This window comes from Ptychodera flava, chromosome 11, assembly GCF_041260155.1.
Source record: "Ptychodera flava strain L36383 chromosome 11, AS_Pfla_20210202, whole genome shotgun sequence".
NCBI lineage: Eukaryota > Metazoa > Hemichordata > Enteropneusta > Ptychoderidae > Ptychodera > Ptychodera flava.
This window is the reverse complement of record NC_091938.1, coordinates 16,480,596-16,507,677: the sequence shown is the minus strand read 5'-3', so window position 1 is coordinate 16,507,677 and position 27,082 is coordinate 16,480,596. Positions and strand designations below refer to the sequence as shown.

At 38.1% G+C, this 27,082-nt stretch overlaps 1 protein-coding gene across 1 annotated transcript; it reads right to left on the bottom strand.

Moving 5' to 3' along the window:
• Positions 1-12,476: 12,476 nt before the first annotated feature.
• Positions 12,477-26,452, bottom strand: LOC139143655 (5'-nucleotidase-like). Its single transcript, XM_070714150.1, has 8 exons — positions 26,079-26,452; positions 19,652-19,865; positions 18,572-18,757; positions 17,988-18,206; positions 17,368-17,607; positions 15,873-16,028; positions 15,258-15,458; positions 12,477-14,060 (listed from the first exon to the last, which is right to left on the bottom strand). The coding sequence occupies exons 1-8, from the start codon at positions 26,424-26,426 to the stop codon at positions 13,873-13,875; spliced, it is 1,752 nt and encodes a 583-aa protein (XP_070570251.1). The 5' UTR covers positions 26,427-26,452; the 3' UTR covers positions 12,477-13,872.
• Between the last annotated feature and the right edge of the window lie 630 nt (positions 26,453-27,082).

The following is a 27,082-nucleotide window of genomic DNA, read 5'->3' as shown; positions in this document are numbered from 1 at the left end:
AACTCATTAAGGGTAACTCAGTGAATGCGTGACACAACCCTTATACTTCAATTCACCAATGCGACTTTATATTTCGAAAGACAAGAACACATTTTCCAAACAAGTGATTTGCGTACTTGCAGATGGAACTTGTGAACATGCTGTGACTATATAAAGCATATTTACGGGTCTCATCCGGGACATTAGATTGCGCGCATCATGTCATTGAAATACATGAAACAGACTTGCACTTAGTGAACAAAGGGGTTGGTGAGCTGGGATCAGACATACTTGTTCGAACACATAGTGTGACAAATTGAATGTCAATTGTAGGCAACATTTAAAAGCGTCATGCGTTTGACCTTTGACCTTCGTGACGAAAGCCCCTTTTCCCTTGAAGTGACGATTGAAACTCTTGGTTTTAAGATGTAAGTTGCTTTCAGACTTTGTTGATAGAAGGTTACGCGGCGACTAAACTTTAAGTTTATTCGGTCCAAAAATATCTAGCACGCATGGTCGCGTTTTCATCACTTCGATTTCACGTAACATTTTGATCAAGATGTCAATATGGTGGAACTTCTATAAAACCTCGTGCGTGTCATTCGCGTGTAATTAGGCTTGCGCATATGCTGCCGACAGTATGCAAAAACGACATGGACGGGTATTGTCTACGGATCCAAGGGACATCACTGTATTTTTGTTCAATTTAATCCACTGCATGTATCGATAATTTGAAACTCTACTGAAGCAAACCTTCTCTTACGAAAACAAGAATTGATTCAAAGTGATACAGCACAACTGAAAGATAGCTTGGGCACCTCTCATAGATGGTACTTTCTCGAGAAAGCAAAACTTACAAGCTGTGTTCAGTTCTAATAGCTACAAGCTGTCCAGTAAATTGGATTCATAAAACAAATTGTTGATTGATTGAAACGGCGATTAAATCTTAAATCAGCGCAAGAGCTGTTCCTTTGTTACAAATGAGATAACACTTTTCAATTAATGATCTGGCTTTCTTGCGTTAAGCTGACGTCATCGTTTTCAATGTTTGAAAAGTTAACAGAATTATGTTCACAATATAACACACAGAGTCGATTAACTATAAAATTAGTTGGAGATAGCTAGAAGACGCTATTACATATCCCCTTCAACGACCCCTGTGTTCAAGAACAAAGCACCGTGTTTCTTGTAAAATGTTCTCAGACCGAGGCAAAACTCATCGTTACAAGGCCTACCTTCTTAAATGCCACCCTAAGACTTCGCATTTGTAAGAACATGACATTTAATCTTTCTGAACAGCCTTTTAAATTTGAAAATCCTGTCCGGTACAGTCTAAGACGTTTGGTCCATAATCTGCGAGAATATCTTCCTTTTGTCGCTCAGTTCCCTGACTTAGCTCTTCTTACCGGATTTACAATTTTTTTAATCCGCGCACAAAAGACCAGAGGGAATACAGAATGAATGGCATGCACATTCAGTAACACAAACATGAAACTCTCGCTGCAGCTCCTTTTACATTTGTAGAATGACGTAAGAAACGCAGCTAATGATGTATTTCCAGCTAATAGTTGGGAGCAACAACCACTATACTTCATTATATTACCATGCCCTGTCCGTCATATTTTAATTGGTAGAGCTGAACCACGTGACTGACCACAAACACACAGTAATGGTTTCTTTACATGCCCGTGAACATGGATAATATCGTAAACACTGTAACTTTACAGCTTAATTGTAATTTGTACAAAGATCATAATCGATCACAAAATAAAATGGAACACTTGTGGGTCAAGTTTGGACACGTTTTACAAAAAATCTTCGGATTTTCAAAATTTTTGCTTAAATTTTGAATTTTGTGGGGTTCGTTGATGATATAATTGAAATAACAGCACTCCCTGACCATTAACGTTAATTTATGGGCGCGGGCTCGAGGAAAGCCAAAATTAACGGGCTCGGGAAGCCTCGCCCGTTAATTTTTGGCTTTCCTCTCGTCCTTGCCCATAAATAAACATTAATGGTCAGCGCGTCGCCCTTTATTTCTGTAGTAACTCCTGCACCAACAGGGGCGTAGGAAGCACTTCACGGTTGGGGGGCAAAGATAACCTATACTCTGGTGATGAATGAATTACGATCTAAAATTTGCATATATGAATATTAGAATATTAAATCATACATGAATAAACTTAAATAATTAAAACAGTCCAAAATCAATCTAAATAGTAAAAATGTAATGAAAGCACCACTACTTTCACATACTGCATGTCTCAATATTTGTGTTTTTATGTATTAGGCCGTGTAAAGAAAATTCTTTGTTTGCCGTCCTTGGATTTTTGAAAAACCTACAACCAGCCAGCAAAAAAAACAAACACAGAAAAAAAACACAACATAGATCAATCGCATAAACTTTAACTTTCCCATCGGTTTATGGGTCACAAGTATGAAAAATCATCTGTTACATTTACAATGCAGTGTTTCTTATGCTCTTCATTAAGCACGTTGAAAGCAATGCTTGGAAACAAAGGTTATATTTGTATAAGTACAACAAGCATACTTAGAGTTAGGTGACTGTGAGTCTGAACAAAAAATTCCATAATAAACAATGGCAATAAACACCATACCAGTACATAATGTACCACATGTACAGTGTGATAGTAATCAACTGGTTGTGTTACGCAGATCTATAGTTTGTCTCTGACGGAGGTTTATGCACTAGGTGGTCATAGGCAAGAGTAAAACTATTAATTAAAATAACAAGATCTCAATTATGAATACAAAGCATATTTGCGACAAATGTAAAAGATGCAAATTACGTATTACGATGATGTTTACGAAGTTTTGAAGAAAACAAAATATATTTGAATCAACACCTAATGAAGGAACATAAGAACTTCACCGTTTACGCAATGGCTTCAATTTTGCAACGTGTCTAAGTGACATTTGAATATTAATTATGACATGTACATTTAAGATCGAGATCTGTACTGATGTTTACGATTGGACGTATATTTCCATCTTTAATTCATATCTATCATATGATCAAAACCAAGCCTTAAACATAACGTTTAAAATCCCATTCTAAAATAATACGGGAAAGGGAATACAAAGGACAAGAGAGAAAAATACAACAGACAGGGCAGGAGGACAGACAATTGGAGAAGCGTATCTAGGGCGATGGCAGCTGTCAAGCTTGTCTACCGGGAAATAAAGTCTATGTAGTACTAACGAACTCTTAACATCTCGTGTAGTCAATTGAAGATTACCAGTACCTCTCAGCAAGCTAAGACGAGTCCATGAGTAAAAGCAGGCCAAGATGAGGTAATGAGATAATAGGAGAAAAACGAGTAGTAACAGTTGTTTTGACAACTGTACACTATGTATTTCAACATGTTGGGGTAAGCTTAGAACAAAAAGGTGTTCTTGCAAAACCTGAAAATTCCAAATATAAAACTGCAAAAAGTTATCGAGTATAACAAAGTAAGTAGTTGTCACTCAGAAAACAAATGCTAAACATCTTGGTAAAAGGTGAAACTATTATATTATCCCTTCCATAAAATTACAATTTTTACAGTAAGAAGAGTGGGTAGCTGAACAAATCATAACAGCCTCGAGTACAAATCCTCCTTTTTAAGTGTCAAATGAATTGTAGTCCTGATCACTGTTTCTGTTGAGTTGAATGCTCCATTAGCTGTAACTTTAAATGCTATTAATTCTGAATTTTGTATATCAACTATTTTTTAGCCGAATTCCAATAGCGCTGATCCCGATGTCAGGTTTGTTACTAATATAGCTGCACGCGCGACTTCCGACACCGCTGCCTGAAATTCGGACAAATTTTTGCATGCGCGGTCGTTGTTGCAGCTCAGTTGTAGTCTGAGCCATAAATTCATAGGAATTAGTGTGAGTTTTTGTATTCATTATAACACTAGCAGGTTTTGATATCATCGTTCTTGCCGAAAATGCGGACAAATAGTTATTTTTGCATATTAATGACAGAAAACTGACGCTATTGCATACTAAAATGCTAAATATTCTGGTTGTCAAGACAGCAATGCCGAATGGCCATTGCTATTTTTGAAACCTACCCGCACGCGGACGGCAAACAAAGAATTTATTTTACGGCGCCTCAACTCCAGTTGTTTGTTTAACTCCCTACATAGCACTCAGCAATAGTTGGGACAGCTAGCCGTAGTCAATGTGTATTTGTAAAAGTTGGGAGGGGGGGGGGCAAAAGTATACCTTTGCCCCCCCCCCAACTTCAGCATTGGGGGGCAGCCCCCCCCCCCCCCCCCCGGTTCCTACGCCTATGACCATGACACTATCATGCTAGTCTCTATACAGCAGTTCGATTGATTATTGATGTTGCCCCGAACGAAGGAAAAAATCCTATTTCTAATACCCAGGAAATACACGCTCTTGTGTGGGCTATCGAATTTAAATTGCAGTAACTTTCACATCAAACCGCCCTTTGATTGTCATTCAAACATTGCCGATCAGTCGAGTTGCCACCCGATCGCGTTTAATGCACCAGATCTGAAGATAACGATGCTACAGCCGTTTTCCCGTTTTGACGCTTATTAGCAACATGACTTTCGATATATATGATAAGTACTTCTCTCAAACGAGGATGGAATATTTTAATAGACTAAGATAATATTACGACCTCTTGAAATCTGATTTTGAAAAACATTTGCTGCGAAGTCAAAGTTCAAATTAATTTGCAAGAGAGAACACAAATGTCAATTTCCTTCAGCTAAATTATGAGCAAAATTACTTCATCGTTGGAACTGTTCACACGTAGGTCACGTGAGCTGTTTATCGTATAGGTTGCTTAATTTGCAGACCTAAACAAATGAGCATAAATAGCAAAGAGAATTGTACTATACTTGTCGTCATATCTGATCATTGCTTAGTCAAGCGTTCGCAACACTTTTGCAATGTGTAGTAGGTAAGGTATTATTCGGTCAAGTGACCATGACGAATATGCATCTCTGAATGTTACACACGGCAAACTATCATTCTATTGATCTACTGCGACCACTAGAGCACGCACATGTCTTCATTTCTTTGTTGCCACTGACTTGTAGGCTAGGGCTGTCGACTTAAATTTACTCATTTTACATACCGTTGATCGTTATCGACATCAATTGGTTGTTAAATATCAAATAAGTAAACTGCACACTATTCATTGGTTAATCGTTTACCAATCTGTTGATTGGCAGGTATTTACATGAGGAATATAGGACAACGACTTTGGTAGATTGGCTGATCGATTGCTAGGCTTTTTATTTGAAAGTTAACATGGTAAATGGTTATATTTACCATCGATATGTATATACATACATACATACACACACACACACACACACACACACTCATATATATATATATATATATATATATATATATATATATATATATATATATATATATATATATATATATATATATATATATATATATATATATATATATATATATATATATATACTCTCTGTGCCCAAGTTCAGAGGTTGCCATAAAGCCATTATTGTGATAACCGGGAGGGCACATTGTATACATTTGTGTGTATATATATATATATATATATATATATATATATATATATATATATATATATATATATATATATATATATATATATATATATATATATATATATATATATATATATATATATATATATATATATATATATATATATATATATATTATATATATATATATATATATATATATATATTAGCTCTGCTAATTTTGCATTGAGTACAATTAGCAGAGCAATCTAAGATGCCATTTGATCGAGTACAGATAAAACTGTACTCGAAAGTATGGTCACAAGTGAGTGAGTTACGTACTCGATCTATATAAATATATACATGATATATAATATATATATATATATATATAATATATATATATATATTATATATATGATACAGATACTTAGAAGACATAATTACCGATCACCCTATATATCATATATATATATATAATATATATATATATATATATATATATATATATATATATATATATATATATAGCGAGAGAGAGAAAGAGAGAGGGTGATCGGTAATTATGTCTTCTAAAGTATCTGTATCATATATATATATGTATGTATATATATATATATATATATATATATATATATATATTATATATATATATATATATATATATATATATATATATATATATATATATATATATATAATATATATATATATATATATATATATATATAGATGAAAGTCCGGAGCTCGATTATTAGATTTAAACATTTATTCGCTACTCAGAGTTTCGTGCATCTTGCGATGCAGTCATCAGGCAACATATATATATATATATATATATATATATATATATATATATATATATATATATATATATATATATATATATATATATATATATATATATATATATATTATATATATATATATATCGAAGTATATACAGAGGTCCTCGTGGGAAATTACAGTGCTCGATGCTAAAGCAGAGCGTTATAAATAATAACACAAATTACTTCAAGTAAAAATTAATAATATCTGTTACGTAAGTTTCATGTATCCAGCAATCTTCATTGTTTGAAGATTACAGGATACATAAAACTTAAGTAACAGACATTATTAATTTGTATTTGAATTAATTTTTGTTTATATCTATATCTATCTATCTATCTCTCTCTCTCTATATATATATGCGTGTGTGTGTGTGTGTGTGTGTGTGTTGCGCGCGCGCGCTTAAAACTTAAGTTACAGATATAGATATTATATATATAAAAAATTACACATACATATATGTATATCTATATGATATAAACATATATATGCATATTTATATAGTTATATTTAGCTGTATATAGTTACATATATAGCTACAAATCGATTCAAGACGGAAGCAGATTGCACACAGTGTACAAATCTCAGTCTGGGACTTGTCAATTTTTTTATTCTGACTCAAACTCTGCAGTAGTTCAGTGGTTTCAGAATACCAGTGTGTGATGAAAATAAATCATCGCGAAGGGAATATTAGACCAATGTGCTTTCGTTCATTTAACTAAGCGCCAGTCGTAACCAAGACATGAATGGGTTAGTTTGCCATATAACATTAATTCTGCAATTATCCACCAAGTACCGTTATACATACCACATGGAGGACGACCTATTTACGCTGATCATTTTCCTGCACACGCGATAACTAATGACCAAAAATGGACCCCTGTACTCGAGGGTATATAAATCCACATCTCCCAACAGGACCTGAAAGGCAGGATGGCCATCAGATAGTTCTATCGTGAACAGTTATTCTACCGTGAGATTTGTACGTTACCGTGACCCGGGGCGCTTTCCAACATGGTGAATATTTCGTATCGTTGTGTATTCAGTTATTTTTTTATTTCTTTTTGCGAGCTGCGCAAATCGGGTTTGGCGATACTCCAGATAGGCAGATCTCATCATGAGTAGATTGGTTTTATGTCCAACCGTTCGATCAGAGTGATAATTTCTGCTGAAGATGAAGTCAGCCCGGAAATTACTTTGTAGAATAGCATTGTATGGCTTGGCTATCTATTCCGGAAGTTCTAATCATGGTTTAGATTACAGTCGGAGAGGCAGATCAATTATTTATTAATGGCTCTTCGAATTTAAATCTCCATCGTGACTTTTGTCGTGTTTTCAAGAACGTCGGGTATTTTTTTCTTCTTTCAGTAAAACATGTCTTGTTCTATGGCCGGGGCCGTGTTAAAGTAACAAGCATTCAACTCAAAAGTAAATACAGTGCGTGCAATGCCCGATGTTATTGTGCAACTAAGGTTATTTCAGACTAGAATTCATTTGTCAGTAATAAAGTAGCATATTGTTCACGAAGCATTGTGTGTTGCAAGATACGTTACACTTTCAGTTTCACAGCAAGCAAGGGCACATATTTTACACAGTAATTGTATTATTAAGGTAGTATGCGTCTCGAAAGTGAAAGACTTAAACTTCTGCTCAAACTTTCTTCTATGAAACTTTCGATCTTTCTCTTACCAAAGCAAGAATAAAAATCAGGGGTCACCGTGCAAATTTTTCTACAAGAGAGACAAATTACCTAAGATTACCCGATATTTGAAATTCGAAATGGCCGCCATCCCTGTGTTAACTCTATGGGGAAAAATAAAATTTTCAATTTATGAAAAACTAAGACTTTTTTTTCATCAATAGCTTTAAAATGAGCCCCCACAAGTGGTAGATCAGAAGAGAATTGATAAAATTTGAAAATTCGGATTTCTGTCCCCGAGGCGCGCTCTGCTTAAAAAGGTTACCGCAAAATAACCTTTAAATTGAGCCGAATGGCTACCACTGCCAGCCCCGAACTTCAATGTAAAGTATAAAAACATACAAATCAAATTTACATGGATAAAAAATGAACTCGTCGAGGCAGAGGCAAGAGTCGAGCGATAGCCATCAACAGCGCATGTCCACGCTTTGCGCATCTTACTATGTGACAAGTCTAAAACGTGCGTAATTCTTATCGCTAGCCGTAAAACAAGGTGTTATTCTTTAATAAAAACTGATGATAGCCGACGGCGCGGTTCAAGGATTCCAGCAAAGTCGCCGGGAATGTCTTGAAACGTATGCACTAGACGCACCCCACCCCCACCCACCCCCATCCCCAACGATCTAAATATTGAGTTTAATTAACGCTCACAATATTTATAAACATGAAGCAGATTTTAATTTGAATGCACTAACTCGGACAGAAGCATAAATTAATATCCCAGTGGTAAGGGCGCCTCGCATTGAAGAAACCTTTCGCTGACTCACAAACCCTCAATAATCATGCATCATACAGTTATCGTTTTAAAATCGGTACCCAGGCTGACATAGACACAAAACATAATTCCACATGACCATACGTTGGCATACACGCTTTCAGAAAACACCTAAACATAAGCTACATGCGCATGTACACGTAGCTAATTGTATTTGTCTGTCACACGCAGCATATCCAAAATGCGCTGATTCATACAACGCTCCATCATTCTTCAAAAATTAATACACGCCCCGCGCTCGTCAATCTAAACCGCCATTTGAGAGGACAGTATGCGAGCGGACATGTCAAATAACACAACATGGTAACGTTGGCGTTGTTGAAATTGCGAAGCATGCACACGTACAATTAAATCTTTGTAATGACCTACCGTAGTAAACTGGTGAGTGGAGGTGATTGCTCGCGTTCGCAGGAGACGGGTAATGACGTTTATCGGGGAGTGACGGTCGACAGTGGTACCGCGGATGTGCTCAGTGCCAATCGCTGAAATGGAATTGCATAAGAATACGTCACAGATACATTAGCACATGTCAGACACAGTCAATTCGAGTGGAACTGAATTCCATTGACCCGGCATCGGCGATATCGAGAGTAGATACTTCCAGCGCGTGTTTTTTTTTATGTGCGGCACAGTGAAATCTGTGTTAAGATAATTAAAAAATCAGCTCAATCATGAATTAAACAGCGGAACAGCCGGTAGCGGAACGACACAAACATCGCCGAAGACCGATTCGTAGAGAGCGACATCAGTTGATGAAGACAACTCGCTGACGTATTTGAAATCACTGTCTATGGAGAGCACTGTATAGCATACGGCCAAACTACAAATTCCCTCCGTTTATTACCATAATAAATACAAAACTCGGTGCTGATGAAAAACATGAATAACTTAGATGAGGCAATTGGCAAAGCATCTCTCTCTCTCTCTCTCTCTCTCTCTCTCTCTCTCTCTCTCTCTCTCTCTCTCTCCATGCAACTCATTGGCAGAGAGATGTCATGAAGTACTGAAGAGCAGTAAGTGTGCCATAGCACCGATACTAAGCTAATCATGCGACTCAAGATCAAATCATCTTATTTCTTTGAGAGCACACTTTACTTGATTAGATGTTGGCGGTGTATCCTCCGCGTCTCGAAGCAGTCAAGGATGTCATAACCAAATTTTCTGAATAAAACATAAATCCGCGAAACCAATGCGATCAAGCGATGGCATCAGTTCGTTACCGCTAACAAGCCAGGGCTTTAAGGCTATCCATCAGTACCGGCGGGTTGTCAAGATTCGCTAAAGTGACTCACACTCGCTCGAAGTATTGTGACTTTCACACTTCGTACGGCGCCCTCTATCAATTTTTTGACAAATCATGTTTATGGTACATTTTTATGACGAGACAAACTTGTTTTCCAAGCAGACTTGCACAAAATTATGTCTGACAGTCCATCGTTTATGTAGAACCACTGTGGTTATCCCACAAGAGGTTTTTGTTGTGTAGCTAATTAATTCTAGGTTAATACTATCTTTCCGGATGGCCAATTTCCAATATGGGTTTGCATATAACGTGTATTAATACCTACTCGTGCAATGTGTGTACGTGCCTTCAATATATAAAATATAGTTACCCTAGAAAACCATAATTATCTAAAAGATGCGACACAGAGAGCAAAATGTATCCTTTATCATGGAGCGCTTCGCAAGTAATATCCAGAACACACTTGCGGAAGACTTCTAGCTGTACATGATGGTAAGGGTATACGTGCAGCTTTTCACTCACTTCGAGCTTGTCCTGAAATTAACAGTCAATAACTCCGACAGCGAAATAAATCAATTCACTTGTATGCATGACGTGTTTCTGTAAGAAACACATCAATTTGGCAAAAAAAACCACTCTGACTTGTGTGTTTCGTATGTCACACCGTATCCGTGATAGTTTAACAATTCATTTTGAAAATTCTAAGCGTGCAATTTCAGAGAGATTTGCGTAAATTATCATGCTGAGACAAGTTGGCGGTCTTTCTAAATAACCTTGTGAAAATTTTCGATTAAGAACTATTTTGAATTTACAGTTCTCACATTTTAGTATCTGAACACTATTCTTAAAGTGATTTATGTAACCGAGAGGTTCATATAATTTATTTGCCATTTTCTTCGAGGCGCCTGCGCAGTTATGATTTGCAGTTCAATGGTTGAAAACAAAGATAATATATATGGAGCTATGTTATTCGCATAGGTAAGAACTATTAATCAGGTCAGGTTACCAGTTGTGATAGGAGAAAATTGTGACTATTTATCATCCTTTTAACTCACTCCTTCCCAACGATTATTGTCGAAGTCGGCGACAATGAACTGGGTCTGTGATATGCTTAGCCGCACCACCTGCTGGTATTGTTAACTTGAAGAAAGTTTATTCAGGCACGATTCCATGGTTTATGCAGATCGACATGTTTTATGTGCGAATGAAATGCATAATACCTTGCCATACTTTGCATTGAATTATGGGATTTCATCAGAGGAAGAGAAGATCACCCCTGACCTCTACACCCTATAATTTTACAGCCCACCAAGCGACCTAATAAACGTTACCCATATTGCGCAATCCACCCGATCGAAGAAAGCTATGTGCAATTTATTGACACTGTTGTCTTTTTAATGACCCGCACTCTTGACAGTTTAAAATCATGCCGTTAATTATTATTATATTGTGACAATGACAATGTAGCACAAATGGAGCGTCAAGCGGTGATTAATTAAGCTCATTACCCATAAATGACAGCAGCGCCTTTTCAAAGACGACCTCAACGGTTCATTTTATATGTGGCAGTATTGCGATGAATACAATGTAAGATTCGAGGTACATGAGTATTCCAAATTGATACGATCCATTAGCATAAAATTTGAATACCGAAACAATGCTTATTAATATAATTTGCATAAATGAATATTCGTCCATCTCGCATCTTGTACTTATGTTGCAGGGGTATTAAGTGATGACCCTCATAAAAGAGGGGATCTGTCGCACTGGTTTATTCTTCGAACCAGCGAAGCATGTGGGTCATCAGCTAGTTTTAGAGAGCAACACTTTGCAAAGAATACTTTTCACACATCCAGAATGGCTGCCACCATGTTGCGCAAACTGTGTAAGATTTCACATACGTTGACTTTCAGTAAACATTACGCGTTTCCAACGTTTACGACACTGAAATAGTTTCCCTCCGGGCGGGCGGTTGGGTAATAATTCAATAGCGATATAAGTGCCTTGATGGCGCCATTCACGTCTGAAATATGTATATCACATCATGTCAGCGAATTCCGGATATTGCATTTAGGGGTTGGACGCATTTATCCAGGTGCGATTTATAAATGTGAAGATTTACTTTTTAGGTTAACGCTTTTTTTCCCTCGCCTGAAACTGTCACCGTTAAATTGATTTGTTGATAGCATTCAATACCTTTGATTATTCGCTGCCATTACAGCATATTGATTTACCCAATAAATGTTCTCGCCGAATTTATACTATCAGCGCCAATAGAAGATTCATTTCATATCTTATGCTCTGAGCGCCCTCTAATTCGACGCGGTAGCCTGCGAGTCGGTTTCAAGCTCACGAACAGACTCGGATACCCCTTCACTATCGGGTTTTCTTCTCTGCTGATGGTTTTGGTAAGTGACCAAATAAATTACTAAACATACTGACTGAAAAAAAGGTTTTTATTGACACAGTGCAAAAAACAAACTTTAAATCGTCAAAGAAATCTATACATATTTTGTAGTGAACCCAAGTAAACCCTGACCTTCGTCAACCTTGAAAATGAAAACAATGAGAGATTTAGAGGCTATGATGAAGGCTAGTGGACCTAGACAATATTTCGCATTAATTACAAGTGACCTAGGGAGTCGATCGTGTTAGTTTATAAAGTACATAGCTAGATCCCCTTCCTCTTTGTATCCACAAGTTTGTGTCCATCAATATTTAGTTGTGTCTATTTACCCAAACACGTTTTGCCTACAGACATCCTTTTCAAAAAAAGGTTTACATCCATTGCAGATTCAAATAATAAATTGCAAATTCTTATCTTCTTGTTTTTGAAAGTTTTATTCTTTATATCGGTCGCTCCCCTAAAATATCCAGTGCTACATCTTTGTTTCGTCTATCCTTGCTCAAAACAAGATCGGCTTGTACACCAAATGCACGGGGTTTATTATTGGACCAGATATGGGATAATATGTACATGAACGTATTCACAGACCCTGAAAATACCCCTGCCAATTTCACGACCCTACAGTGACCTTACACCCGGGTATTTTTAGTGTATGAAGTGTGCACATTTCAACATTTTGGTGCATTAAGTAAACTTTTGAATTTCTTCTCAAACATTTCTTGGCTAAAGTTTAAACCACGACCATTTTTCCACAATCAAGAATATAAAAGCACGGTTCACCGTCCATACTTTTGGGATTTTAAAAATCACTAAATTTTGCCGATATTTGAAATTCAAAATGGCTGCTGTACCTTATCATTTCGATTTTTACCCAGCAAACAGGTGAAAACTTCGTTTACTGCTCACGTTTCAAAATTAATCCACACGAGGAGCATACCAGTTTATAAAATGTGCACAAAAATTTGTCCCCCGGCGCATTTTTACGTCAATTTTTGTTTGAATATAAGAGAGGGAGCAATTCAGCACACAATTGAACGATCATTGTAAAGTTGACAGCGCAAAGTCAAGTAAACTCGTGGATTCATACCAATAAAATACCAGGATGTAAGGTCATGAAGGGGTCATGCGCGGCCAATTAGTAACTGGCAATTTCTATCTATAACACTGGTATGGCGTTCGGTGTATGGATACGCACTGTACAACTTTCTGACTTGTGACTTACGTAGACTGGGATGCAATTACCGAAAGAGCAGATTTATTAGTGACGCTTTAAAACCAAGACAAAACAAACGATTCTTCCCTCCCTGAACCTCTTCCATACAGCAGCAATCGTTCCGTTAAAGTTATAAAATGACTGTATGCACCTCTGCAGTGATCGAGAGGGTACAGTAGGTCCATATAACTCTCTTACTTGCAATGCAAGAACTATCACAAGACTAGCATAGTGAAGATGGCTGACATGCAAATTATCAATAAAATCACGGATGAAAAATGATCTGGAGATGAACTGATATCGCAGGGAGAATCTTCGGCAAAAGTAACTCTGTTTTCAATTCCATTGTAGAGAGGTGTGATAGTAGAGATGTATGCAGATATAATGTCAATTTCAGGGTCACCTGTGGACATAAAAACAGAAAAAAAATCTGAAGATCTAAATACTAATGAAGACAATTTCCCGAGCATAAAGAGATCTAGCGACACTGATTGTTTTGGTTCTTCTAATATACAATGTACACAATATAATTGGTTAGGTATTTCGTGGTACAAATAACCCGTTTCCCATCCAGACGAGACAGGCGTAAATGTTGAATATGCTCAGACTTAACGTCAATTTTAGATTTACATGGATTGCCGATATTCGGACGTAATTTCCATCCTTGGCATTTGGTTGTCTAAAACGCTTTCGAGTCATCTAGAATGTACAGAAATTTGCACCTTCACTGAAACCGGCCTGAAGACCGTAGTTTCGTATTCCAAAAGTTCTTCTACCGGACCAAGTACCTTTTCGAAATGCGTTTTTGCCAGTCGGGTTGTTATGAGATTTTGAACCAGAATGACCAAAATCACACATATGCACATAGTATCTCAGTGTTACACATCAAGCCCGCCTAACACTACATCTCCCGATTACCGACATCTCGCTGGATACTATTTCAATGTTAAATATAGTACGAGGGCACAAGGGATACACGTGGTCGGATCATCAGATTCAACGACGATAAGGGTTTTATTCATTGCCATGAATTTAGATGCAATAAATTAGGATACCATAGGTGTACACATAGACCCTTGAGCACTCTACTTCCATGATCTTCAATCACTCTTGCCAAACTCAAATGGAATTTCAGTCACATTAAGCACGATATAGCATCAAATCCCATCAAGGTAGTTTGCACCTCGAAAATGAAAGAGTCAAACTTCTGCTCAAACTTTCCTCAAGTCAACTTTCAGCCATTCTCTTTCAAAATCAAAAATACAAATCGGGGGTCCACCGTGCAAATTTTGGCACTAAGGATATAAATAACCCAATATTTACCGATGATTTGAATTTCAAAATGGCCGCCACTCTGTGTTATCTCTATGAAGAAAAACATGATTCTCGATTTTCACAAAATTAGGCCAGTAAATACTTTATTCACTCCAGAAGCTTCAAATGAGCCCCAACAAGCGGTAGGCTGAAACAATATTGTAAAAGTTTGAGAGTCCAAATATCTATCCCCTCGGCGCATTTTACCTTAATTGGTTTGCGTTTCAAGATGTCATGACTCTTGATTCGAGGACATTCTGTTTCACGGTTGCTGTCCTTCACCTACCTGTCACTTGGTTCATCTTGTTTTCGTAGATCATCTCGAAGCCACCTCCACCGGAAGCCAGATAATTATTACAAATTATCGTGTAGGTAGCATCCGTGTCAAGAGCAGTGAATTCTGGGACATCACAGTCGTGGCACAGTATTTCTGCGCTTACTACACGGTCGTAGGCAGGTCTCCTTGTATCGAATACCACGCGCAGACCTAGTTGGAAAATGTTATCGATAATGAGTGTTATCTGATCAAATATTGGAAAATTTTATAGAATACCGCCGAAACATTAACTTGGACTAGCATATGTATGCACACTGTAGGACACACGGACAAACAAATTCGCATTATGGGTTGTTGGGTGAAGTTCAGTAATTGTGAAAATTTATTACATTCAGCAAGTCATGAAATAATGTTTCTATCACTAGAATGGATATTAGAACACAGAAATGTTGAATAATAGTTATTTGTCTTCTTTGATGGTTGCTAAAGGCTACAGTACAATATGTTACGTTTTAAACTATACAATAATTATGTTGACAACGTCTAGACTTATCTCACGGTTTACGATTAAGACGAGCATACTTCTTTAATCGTAAGATTTTATTTCAGTTGTCAATGACCTACCTGCCGTTTGAAGGAAACTATTGAGTAACGTTGTACCGTCATATTTTGCCACAGAGTATTCCAAAGCCTCCAGGATATGTACTCCCTTCAAGTCCAACAAGTCCAAGGTATTTCCATATGGCAAAACATTCATGACGTCACCGACCGTTACGTTACCTGTGGAAAACAAGATGCTTGATCAGTTGTGGTGTAGTCAGTGGAACTTGAGATTTCTTTGCGTAAGAAACAACGACCGTCAGAGCCTAGCTAAACCTTAAAGTAGTTCGCGCCTAGAAATCGAAGGACTTAAACTTTTGCCAAAACTCGCCTCAAGGAATCTTTAACTATTCCTTTCGAAATCAAGAACAAAATCAGGGGTCGCTTTTAAAATTGGTACTAAAGAACAAATTACCAAATATTAACCGACCCTGAAAATGTAAAATGGCCGCCATTCATGGGTTAACTCTATGGGTAAAAATGGGATTTTCGATTTTCGCCGAAATAAGCCGGTGAAAACTTGAGTTATTACATGAGTATCAAAATGAGCTTCCCTCCCACAAGTGGTGGACCAAAATATATTGTAAAAGTTTGAGAGTGCCGCGAATATCTGTCCCCGAAGCGCTTTCTACCTGAACAAGACGAAGGTGCAAAATTGAGTTAGGTCATCAAGTACACATGTTTAACTAATCTATGCAGACTCCCTTTACCATACCTTCGAATCAAAGTTCATGACCTGACCATCAGATACTAAGTCCACTTCTTTTCCAATTGCAATGTGCGATCATTGAATAATCCCAAGGTAAGTGCAGGGAGTGGCGCGCCTTCGAGTGAAAAATCAGTCGACTTTTTAAATTCAAAAAACTGCTTATGTCTCGGATTTATGGGCCGTAACAACATATTATAAATCTTTTCCATTTCTCTGATTAACCCTTTGAGTGCGGTAATTTTTCCACCAAAATTAAGTCCAACATTTTACCAATTTTTATTAATTTTTCAGTAATTTTTTTGATAATTTTGGACCAAATGGGTTTCAAATTTCATTGGCTACAGTTTCTTATCATAATTACAGCAAAAGTCTGAAAACATTTGACTGGGGTACATTGTATAAATGCGGCAAAAATTGACTTTGGCGCTCAAAGGGTCAAAGGGGACATAGTTGCAGTCATGGGTTCATTTCTGCGATGAGAGAAAGTCAAATAATATAAATAAAATCCGCAGCGTATGTAAGCGACGTTAGATCATTATTAGCATATGTTTCTTGTGGACAAAATGCATTGTGTCATCAATTTTCCTTTTCCTCTTCTGTCAGTAAAACATAACTAAAGCTGTTTTGTCGATCATCCTTTCAGTATGTCTCACATCACTGACCGATCAAAACGACTTCTCGAATAATGCCCAGAATTTCTAGTTTAAATTTGTTTCTCCTCTTGGATCATTCATAAAAATGACGTGTTGTTACTTTATTTTCTTTTTTCCCTAGCTCACAAGATCCGACCACCGATTCAAACTGACTTACCTGGATGAATTGAGTCACCAATGCTGTCACTGTTCCACATTATCACATTGACGTCTGTGCGGCCGAGCTTCTTGTAGTGGTGGACGGCCGCGTCCGTGATCAAGTTGCCGAGGTTACACTCCTGCAGGCGACAGGTCTGCGCACTGCCGTCCAACAGCACGAGACTTTGACCGATGACCTCTGACGTCACCGAATCGAGATGGGTTTTCCAGCGCTCCAACTCAACGAGTGCATCCTCATCTGTCAAATGAGAAAGTATATTGAAATTAAAGGAAAAATCACCGTCATAATTTTAGAAATATGATAGCCAACACATCTGTCCTTTCCAAACTTATGTGAAATTTTTCTAACAACCTATCATTAGAGTGGAATTTACTAACATTTGGCATGGAGATTTTCGTTTGTTCTCTTGCATTTGTAAGTGTTAGCTAAGAATATTTTCGAACAAAGTGTCGGTGAAAGTTTGGGATGCCCATGAGATTAAATATGCAGGCATGTAAACATAACAACGAAATGTGAAGGACCTGAGGACATTCAACGGATATATCTTAGATGCATAACAAAGTTCAATGAATGTAATAAGCCACTATTGATAACAAGGGAGGTACGCTCATTAATACCTTCTTCAACGTCATTGTCAAGGATGATAGGATTGCTGTCGTCTTTCCAAGACAACACGTGACCATCATCGTCAAAAGTAACCTGAAAGTATCCCAGGTATTTTCCAAACTTATATGCCGTCACCACAGGAACTTCGACCGAAGGATCGTTGGCCGACTTGACAACAGTTGGATAAGGTCCCTCAACTGCAGACTCGTCCTCGGGGGCAGGCGGAACACCTAAAAGAGAGCAATAAGTTCGTTGAAAATGAGTTTCCCACATAGTTGGAAATTTTATATGATATATAAAGTATAGATGTAAAATATCAAAAGTCAACATTTGATACACAAATAATCAACAGTATGCCGAGGAAAGCAATATTACATGTTTCGGAATTATGATAAAATCCAATTTAATCTGAATGTTTTGTTGATAATTTCGATGAAAGATTACACATATATATGCTTTTTATATGATTATGCGGCCGGAGTTGACAAAGTTACGTAAATGATTTTTCCTTTCACTTGTGTAAAATGAGCAACTTTCGGAACACCACGGTGATGAAAGGTTGAAGTAGACTTAATTTCTGGGCCTGTATGCTTACCTGTGTACAGTAGGGAATGAGAGTGTCCACCGATAACAACATCTACGCCCTCAACCTGTTCAGCGATTTCAAGGTCTACGGAATACCCAGAATGCCCCAGTGCAATGATTTTATCGACTCCGTCAGATCGGAGTTTCTCCACTTCAGCTCGCACAGCTTCAACTTCATCGGTGAAAATTAAGTCACCTGAAAATGACAAATATGGTTATCGAAAACCATAGATCCACGCTCTCAGTTCAGGTTTTAAAATGTCCAGTAAAATTACTGACACTTCCCTTTACATTCAATGAAATCCTGACATTCTGACTTATCCACTAAAGTCAATGTTTACTTTATAATACCATGACTCTGTGAGATCTGCAACCATTCTTGATTTTTGTCGGGGTGATTAAAGTTCTGACTGTAGACACCTTTTTGTAAGACATGGGGCTATCGTGAGTCGGAAAAATTCACTTCAAAGTATGAGAGTGCCATATCAGGCTAATCAGTCATCGTTATTTTCGAACCATGTCTTCAGCAATGTCTTTCCATTGAGTCTCCGTTGTATAAAACATGTATGACATTCAAAGAGTTAGATGTCTTTGATAATATGTTTGTGATGTGTTCTACACTGTGGATAACATGTCAAGAAATCTATGAATATTTACATTGTACCCTAAATATGACAAAACTGTGTATGGGCACGGATAAACTGTCCGTAAAGCATCTGCCAATGCAAGTATGAATAATGAATAAATATCAGCAAACAATGATCAATGTGTTTCTGGTAAAGCATTCAAAATGTATGAAGTTTTCAATGTTAAATCTGAAACGTCATTTTACATCAAATTACATAAACATATATCCCAGTCGTAGGCAATTCACTAAATACCCACATGAACAAATTTAAAGTGGAACGAATCAAGGATATAACGATGGTGTGTTCATGTTATGCAAAATGTTAATCAAACATTTCTAGCTGTTTTGACTTTCTTTAACCAAATGTTGTTGAAGAACTGGTATTGTTTATGAACAAGAAATTCGCACATGCGCAGACTTGTTGACCATCGCCCTTAAAGATATTGATGTTCTTCGTCTTACCAGTTGGAGTAGTCCTTGGCGTGTCTTTGTACGTATAACCAACAATTCCAACTTGTGTACCATCTATCTGGAGGATTGTCGACGGGGTATATAAACCATCGATTTCCGGTTCCTGTGTGGCGTCGATATTTGCACTGATAACAGGGAAGGTGGCGTTGTTCAGAAATGGAACAAGTCCTGCCACACCGTTGTCAAATTCGTGATTTCCCAGTGACTGATGTATGAAAGAGGGAAATTCAATATGAATGTTTATGATTAGCAACAAATGAAAGTATTGAACTTTTCAAGTTTGCTATTCCTGTGAGGCGCAAATACAATGTGAGCTGAGAAATATACCACGGTCCGTGAATATACTCACCTGTATCAAAGTGCACTCAAAACTATTATATGAGGAATGACAGAACTTAATATGTTTTTTATTTGTGTGTTTACTTATTTTTTATGTTTGTAACGTTTTATATCTGTTCTGTTTGTAAGTTATTTCTATCATGTTGGTTTCTTTGCCCAGTGCATGCGAAGTGTTACTTGAAGAATTGTCCACCCCACTTACGGTGAGATGAGAGTTACCAGTATAGTTATTGTAAATATTATCCTAATATATTCACAAATTTTACATTCCTCAAACGAGGAATTTTTCTTCTCCTTAGAACCAAAATGGGAAGGAATATGAACGACCTCTTGAAGGCAGTTTCGCGACATTGAAAGCATGGTATTGTTGTGGTTGTCGGTTCAAGTGTGTTATTAGCTCAAGGAAACCGCTACTTCCACGTTTGAGGGTTTGATTTCCATATTTGCACAAAATAGACAAGATGGCTGACTGTGTACCACCCCTTCAGACCCATGTAGCAAAACAGCTAACAGTGAGCAGTTCATGGATGGTGTACTTTTATGCCAATCAGTTCTTTCAACAATTTATTCGTGAATGAGCACCTTTAGGTACCGTGATCAAACAAACCGAGTGACATAAGTTATCAGCATTATGAATTTCGTCGCAGAAAAAGGGTGGGACAGTTCACTTGTAATGAGTGCAACTACATAACGCATAAGAAGAGAGATTTAAGATGAATTGGCACTCGTGTATTAAGTTAGCAGACTCAACAAATATCAGTGACAATCTGCCACTTGGCTTCCCTATTTCACACTTTTCAAAAAAACAACAACATAACAGGTGAATCCAAAGTGCAACGTCGGAAACACTTGTTAGTCTTTCCAATGTCAAAGTGCTCAATATTATGGTCTGTGTACTTTGCCAAACCACGTCACCTTAGAAGGGGGACGCTGCAAAACGTATAATAATAATAATAATAATAATAACAAGGCAGTATTGCTGAAGGCAATGAGTACTTGGGCCGAAATAGAGTAATTTTGAGGACAATATATACTACTATTCAAATATGGTCTTGAATTTCCTTCCTCCTGTCATTAGGCATTTGATTAACTGGTTATTAAACGAAGCAATCGCATGACAACGGCAAAATATGTCTAGCAACTTTTGTGGAGTTTGAGGCAGGGGTTCTTTATTTATAGTGAAATTACTTAAACTCCTTAAATATTCAAATTACAGCAAATTTCTTTTGTTCTCGATGGTAGATGTCTAATATTTAGATGGGCATATTTAGATTTCTACCCTATAGTTATCCGTATATACCAAAAATCGGACATCTAGCTCTATTGGCTTGCTCAGAATTAGATATGCGAATAATTAATGAGGTACAATATGTGGTGTCATAAGGTGTCCCATCATACCAAATATGAAGGGTGTAGCACTTGTGGTTACTGAGTTGTGGACAAATATATATATATTTGAGGTCAAAGGTCATTGAGGTCACATGACATTTTGTCAAAATAATTGTATTGCTAAGTTATTCCTATATACCAAAAATCAGACCTCTAGCTCTATTGGCTCGCTCAAAATTAGATATGCGCATAATTAATAAGGTACAATATGTGGTGTCGTTAGGTGTCTTATCATACCAAATATGAAGGATGTAGCACTTGTGGTTACTGAGTTGTGGACAAATATATATATTTGAGGTCAAAGGTCATTGAGGTCACGTCACATTTTGTCATAATAATTGTATTGCTAAGTTATTCCTATATACCAAAAATCAGACCTCTAGCTCTATTGGCTCGCTCAAAATAAGATATGCGCATAATTAATGAGGTACAACATATGGTGTCATAAGGTGTCCTATCATACCAAATATGAAGGGTGTAGCACTTGTGGTTACTGAGTTGTGGACAAATATGTATATTTGAGGTCAAAGGTCATTGAGGTCACGTGACGTTTGTTCAAACAAATTATATTGTTAACTTATCCCTATATATACCAAAAATCAGACCTCTAGCTCTATTGGCTCGCTCAAAATTAGATATGCGCATAATTAATGAGGTACAATATGTGGCGTCATAAGGTGTCCATCATACCAAATATGAAAGGTTTAGCACTTGTGGTTACTGAGTTATGGACAATAATGTATATTTGAGGTCAAGGTCACCAAGGTCACATTATATTTTGTCAAAATGTCTGAGATATCTGCGTGAACCGATGGACTCACTGATGGACTCACGGACGGATATGACCCAATCTATAAGCCCCCTGGACTTTATCCGTGGGGACAAAAAACTGTGTCACTGCATCCTTTAGGCAATATGAATACGATGAGAAACTAAATTTTTATTTTTCTTGGCCTTATACATGAAAGTCTATGGAGAACTGCCTTATACATGGGAGTCTATGGAGGTGTAAACTAAAAAGTCCTCTAACACGGCCAAATTCGATCGCATTGTGAAACAAATCGACGTGCATCTGTATGGGGTTGGGTACTATTCTTGTGCAAAGTTTGAAAGAAATTGACCAGGGCATGTCTGAGATATCTGCGTGAACGGACGGACGGACGGACTGAGCAGCTGGATGCTTGACTTCCCGGAGAAGGCGAGCTGTCACGTTCAAGCTCAGGATTATTTGTCGATCAAATTTCAGTAAATTTACCTTACCTAGATGAAATTTTGTCTATATGCTGAAATTTCGCCGAAGTTTGACAAAATTGCATCGATTTTTCAGGTTCATATCCGACATTTTTGAGTTTTGAGTGCAGACAGAAATAAGTTTTGAGGCAACATGGCTGCGACCCCATGTTGACCCCTAGCCCTGCGTACGATGCTATGTGCTACACACAGTTACGAGTGGAGTGATACGTACCGGCCGCCGCGTACTATGCATATAATAAGGGGAAGATGGGAAACGGAATGGCCGTTTTACGCTCCCCTCGCCGAGTTTGGAGGCCGATTTCCCTCACAATAAGCCTCAACTATATACTAAACCAGCATCGATGGCCTCCAATACATCTAGAATTCATACCTACAAGCCTCTTTGCGTCAAAAACGACCTTCTGTCCGTTTTTGGGTGCGATTTCCGTGTTTTTTGATGTGATCGAACACTTTCATTCTACAGCTGTGGGCGGGGTCAGACCAGCCGCGCTGTGATTGGCTAATTTTTTTTCCGATCGCCCCCATGATGACCTCTCTTGTTTAGACCTCTCTTATTATATGCATAGTACGCGGCGGCCGGTACGTATCCTCCACTCGTAACTGTGGTGCTACAGCTAACACACAGCATCGTACGCAGGGCTAGCGAGAGAGTTGCCGACATCGACGGTTATTTACGAGAAGTGAATAAAAGACTGTCATTTTTGGAAGCGATCGAGTAGCTGAGGTAGGCTGGGATACGACTTGGGCCCAAGAACGCTGAATTTCGGCAGTAATTTGGCTTTTTACGTCAAGTCCCAAAATGGATTTGAAGTCACCGACCCTACGTACGCGTACGGGTCTTTGCAGGGCTGTGGTGAGCGGGGCGATTAGCTGTAGCGGAACACACAGCATCGTACGCAGAGCTAGTTGACCCCAAGTGAAAATGTGTTCGCGATCAAATCTTCCTATATTTTTTTCAGAATTTTCGACAAAATCATTGCTTCTTACATCTTTTGTAAAATATAAAATATTAAAATAAAAATGCGATGTGCCATGTCTCCAGATTTCTAAAATATCGTTCGTTGACCGTTCGACGGAATACTCATTTCGCAAACTTGTGACGCAGTTGAAATTCAATACTGACCGCCAAATAATCTTAATGAGACGAGATCATTCTAGACATCCTCCAAATTATCCAACCATTCGCGTTAGAGTTCAGCTCGCTTAGAGGATCATAACATTCTTCGGCCAAAGAATCGACCCTAATCTCTCCCATTTAGGAAATAAATACACAAGCTACCTTGACAAAACTTCGTGCACCATCCAGGACCAAACACACTACAAATCTGTCTTGACGTCATCATCTCCTTACATGGTAATCGGCATACCGTATTTTTTAGCAAAGGAGACACAGAATACGTCGGAGTATTCAGTTTCAAAACGTATTACATTGTGTGATGTTGTCAAAAAAAGGTAATGTTACTGCAGTGGTATAAATTACAAAACACAAAAGTTCAAATCAGTTTATTTACATGCAAATTTTGTGTCAAATGGTGTGTTCTCCTGGAAAAACAAACGTACGATTTCTATATGAAGGAGGCGAAATTTGCCCTCAAAACTCGAAACCACCCTTTATGGGGTGTACCTAGCTATTTTGAACGAGCTTCTCGAATCTGCAGCTCTATTTCGAAATGATGGTCTGGTTTTCTCAGCTCAAGGATAAGTGTTCTCCATCGCTGTGGGCATTACTATTCTCAACTGGGGGTACAGTTTCCAGTCGTAATGTTTTTCATTGTGTCCGGGATATAAAACCTTTCCTTTTCACAATTTTACTTCGATTAACACTAGTCCACATCTTGTCAGCGATTAAACATGTTTCAAGTTTAAATGTTAAATTCTGGTCTCGAGCCCTCTTGTTCGACCAAACTGAAATTACCCCTCCCACTTTGGCTCGTCCAGTGGGTGTAGCAAGGGTCGTGCCATCGCCTAGGAAACGGAGGGTGCATTAATTGTTGCATTTCGATGCACATTTTGATTATATTCAGAAGATTTTGTGGCAAAAACTCAGATAGAGAAGTATTAATATTCACATCTCACTTATTCAAGACTGGCTGAGAGCAGCACTTCCATTCAGTTAACATCATTACGCCATTTATTATGCCAAGAAAGATGAAGCCAAGACATTTTGCCCTCCCTGGTCTCAGCCAGAAATGGTTATACCTTACAGAGTTTTTTCCCACGGAATGAAAACAAATGTACTTGGGCTGAGGCCCAAGTACAATAATAATATTGGGTTCTTATATAGCGCACATATCCACAAGTACATGTGATCAAGGCGCTTTTTACAATTATTATTACCCCTGGTCACTGGACCTAATATGATACCACTCAACTCCCTGGGGAGCAAACAACAGCTCACATGTGCAGCCAATAAGCGCAGCAGAGCTAAACACACACATTACAACCACTGTCCTACCAGGTACCCATCACTCCTGGGTGGGGAGAAGCAATGAGGAATAAAGTGCCTTGCTCAAGGACACAACACCACAGCCATGCCGGGGCTCGAACTCGCCATCCTTTGATCGTGAGTCCACTGCTCTAGCCACTGGCCCATGATGCGCTCACCTCACTCATTTGTCAGTTTCTATCTTCGGGACATGGCATCAGAATCGGACGGTTTGTTTTCTCTTAGTCCGCTTTCTGTGGGCCAACAGGTTATTCCTGGTAATAATACTAGTTTCCCGCCTCCTAAGGTCTGTGGGATTCTGTGTTTTTCCCGATAGTAACTGGGTGAGTATTTCAAATAATCAGAATTGTAGTTTATACCTAAACTAATTTCTGCTATGGAGAAATACTCACCCAGCACACCCGCATACGGGCACCCTGTTCGTATAGGCGCTGTCTTACAGCCTATGTAGGTTTGTAATTTGCTGGTCGACATTGTTTTTTCAAAGGGACAGATATCAGGGAGTCGTTGCCCGTGGTGTAATCGTGTATTCTTGATAAATGAGTAGTAGTACCCGGCACTGTTTGACCTTGGGATGGCGAGATCGTGTCTAGATCTAATACACAGATTGTTTCGACTGCTGGAACTCACCGAACAATATAAATATTTTAGACGCTTAAACTAGAAAATTACAACAATATACAATTATCATCAAGGGAGCCAGAAGAATTTGATTGAACGTTAACTCACATTGCGTCACAGAGGTGAAAACATTTTGATTTGAAGGCGCAGCCGCAATTGCTGAAAATACAGTGGACTTGGTTCTGTACAATCTATCGCCCTATAGTACATATAGCTCTGTGTTACATCGGCACCACTTTTCATTTATTAACTAGGTCTATAAACTGGGGAGTACGCAAAGTGAGTTATTGTCCTGGCGTAGGGTATAAATCTGTATATAATAATCGACTGAACTCTTGTTTTCGTGCAAGCTTGTCCATAACAGCTTACCATGCAATCGTATTCCAAGTAGTTCATAAAATACGAACTGGTGGCGCCTTTGAACACGAAGAACCAGGTTGTACCTTGGAATTGATCGCCGGCATCCAGCAAGATCACGTTTGGATCCGTGCGTCTTATCTCCGCTACTTGAGTCACTAATCTTGCGATGCCGCCGTAGCATTCGCCTTTCGCCTGGTCGGACTCCGAGCAGCTGCCGTCATTTTTGTTGATGGGTTCGAACCTCTGATGGTAGTCGTTGGTGTGCAGTATTGTCAGCGTCAGGTCCGCGAAAGTGACGCCACACAGAATGGTTAGGTAGCAATACAGCGCAATGAAAGCATGGTTTACTGTTGTCATTTTGGCTGAAAGTGCCGTATCTGATCGGGTGGTTAATTTTTAACGTAGTTGATAGGTCCTGTTTGAAACAGACACTTGAAATGGTGTCGTTCAGTCTGTCTCTTCATGCGACACGAACACCCCTCGCCGCAAAGATTTCAAAGTGCGTTTAAAAAGTATCTGGGGTCTGAAAATTGTGTATTAGTTCTACAAACAGTCTTAAATCTGTCTTGTGAAAACTCCAGACTACTGTTACATCTCAGCTTGTTGTCTGCTGGTAGCATTGACCTTATTTCAAGTACAAACGCATCGTTTAACAGTGAACGTATCTCTCATTCTTAACGTTGGGGTAATTTAATTGTAATTATCCAAACAATTTTATCAGAAATGTGATAAAGATATCTGGTATAAGTACTCCCATGTTTGCTGGTGATAGGCTAATGATGGTACGACGCCCTACATCGTCCATGCCGTGATAAGTTCGTGATTAGTACATGCATAGACTATGGTACATGTCATGTATGACTCGAGCGACTTTTTTTCATATGACTGGATCAATATTTATTGCTGAACATTTGTGTTATGAAATGAGCTGGTGAGGTCAGTATGTATGTATGTATGTATGTATGTATGTATGTATGTATGTATGTTCGTTCGTAATGTGTGTTGTATGCGTG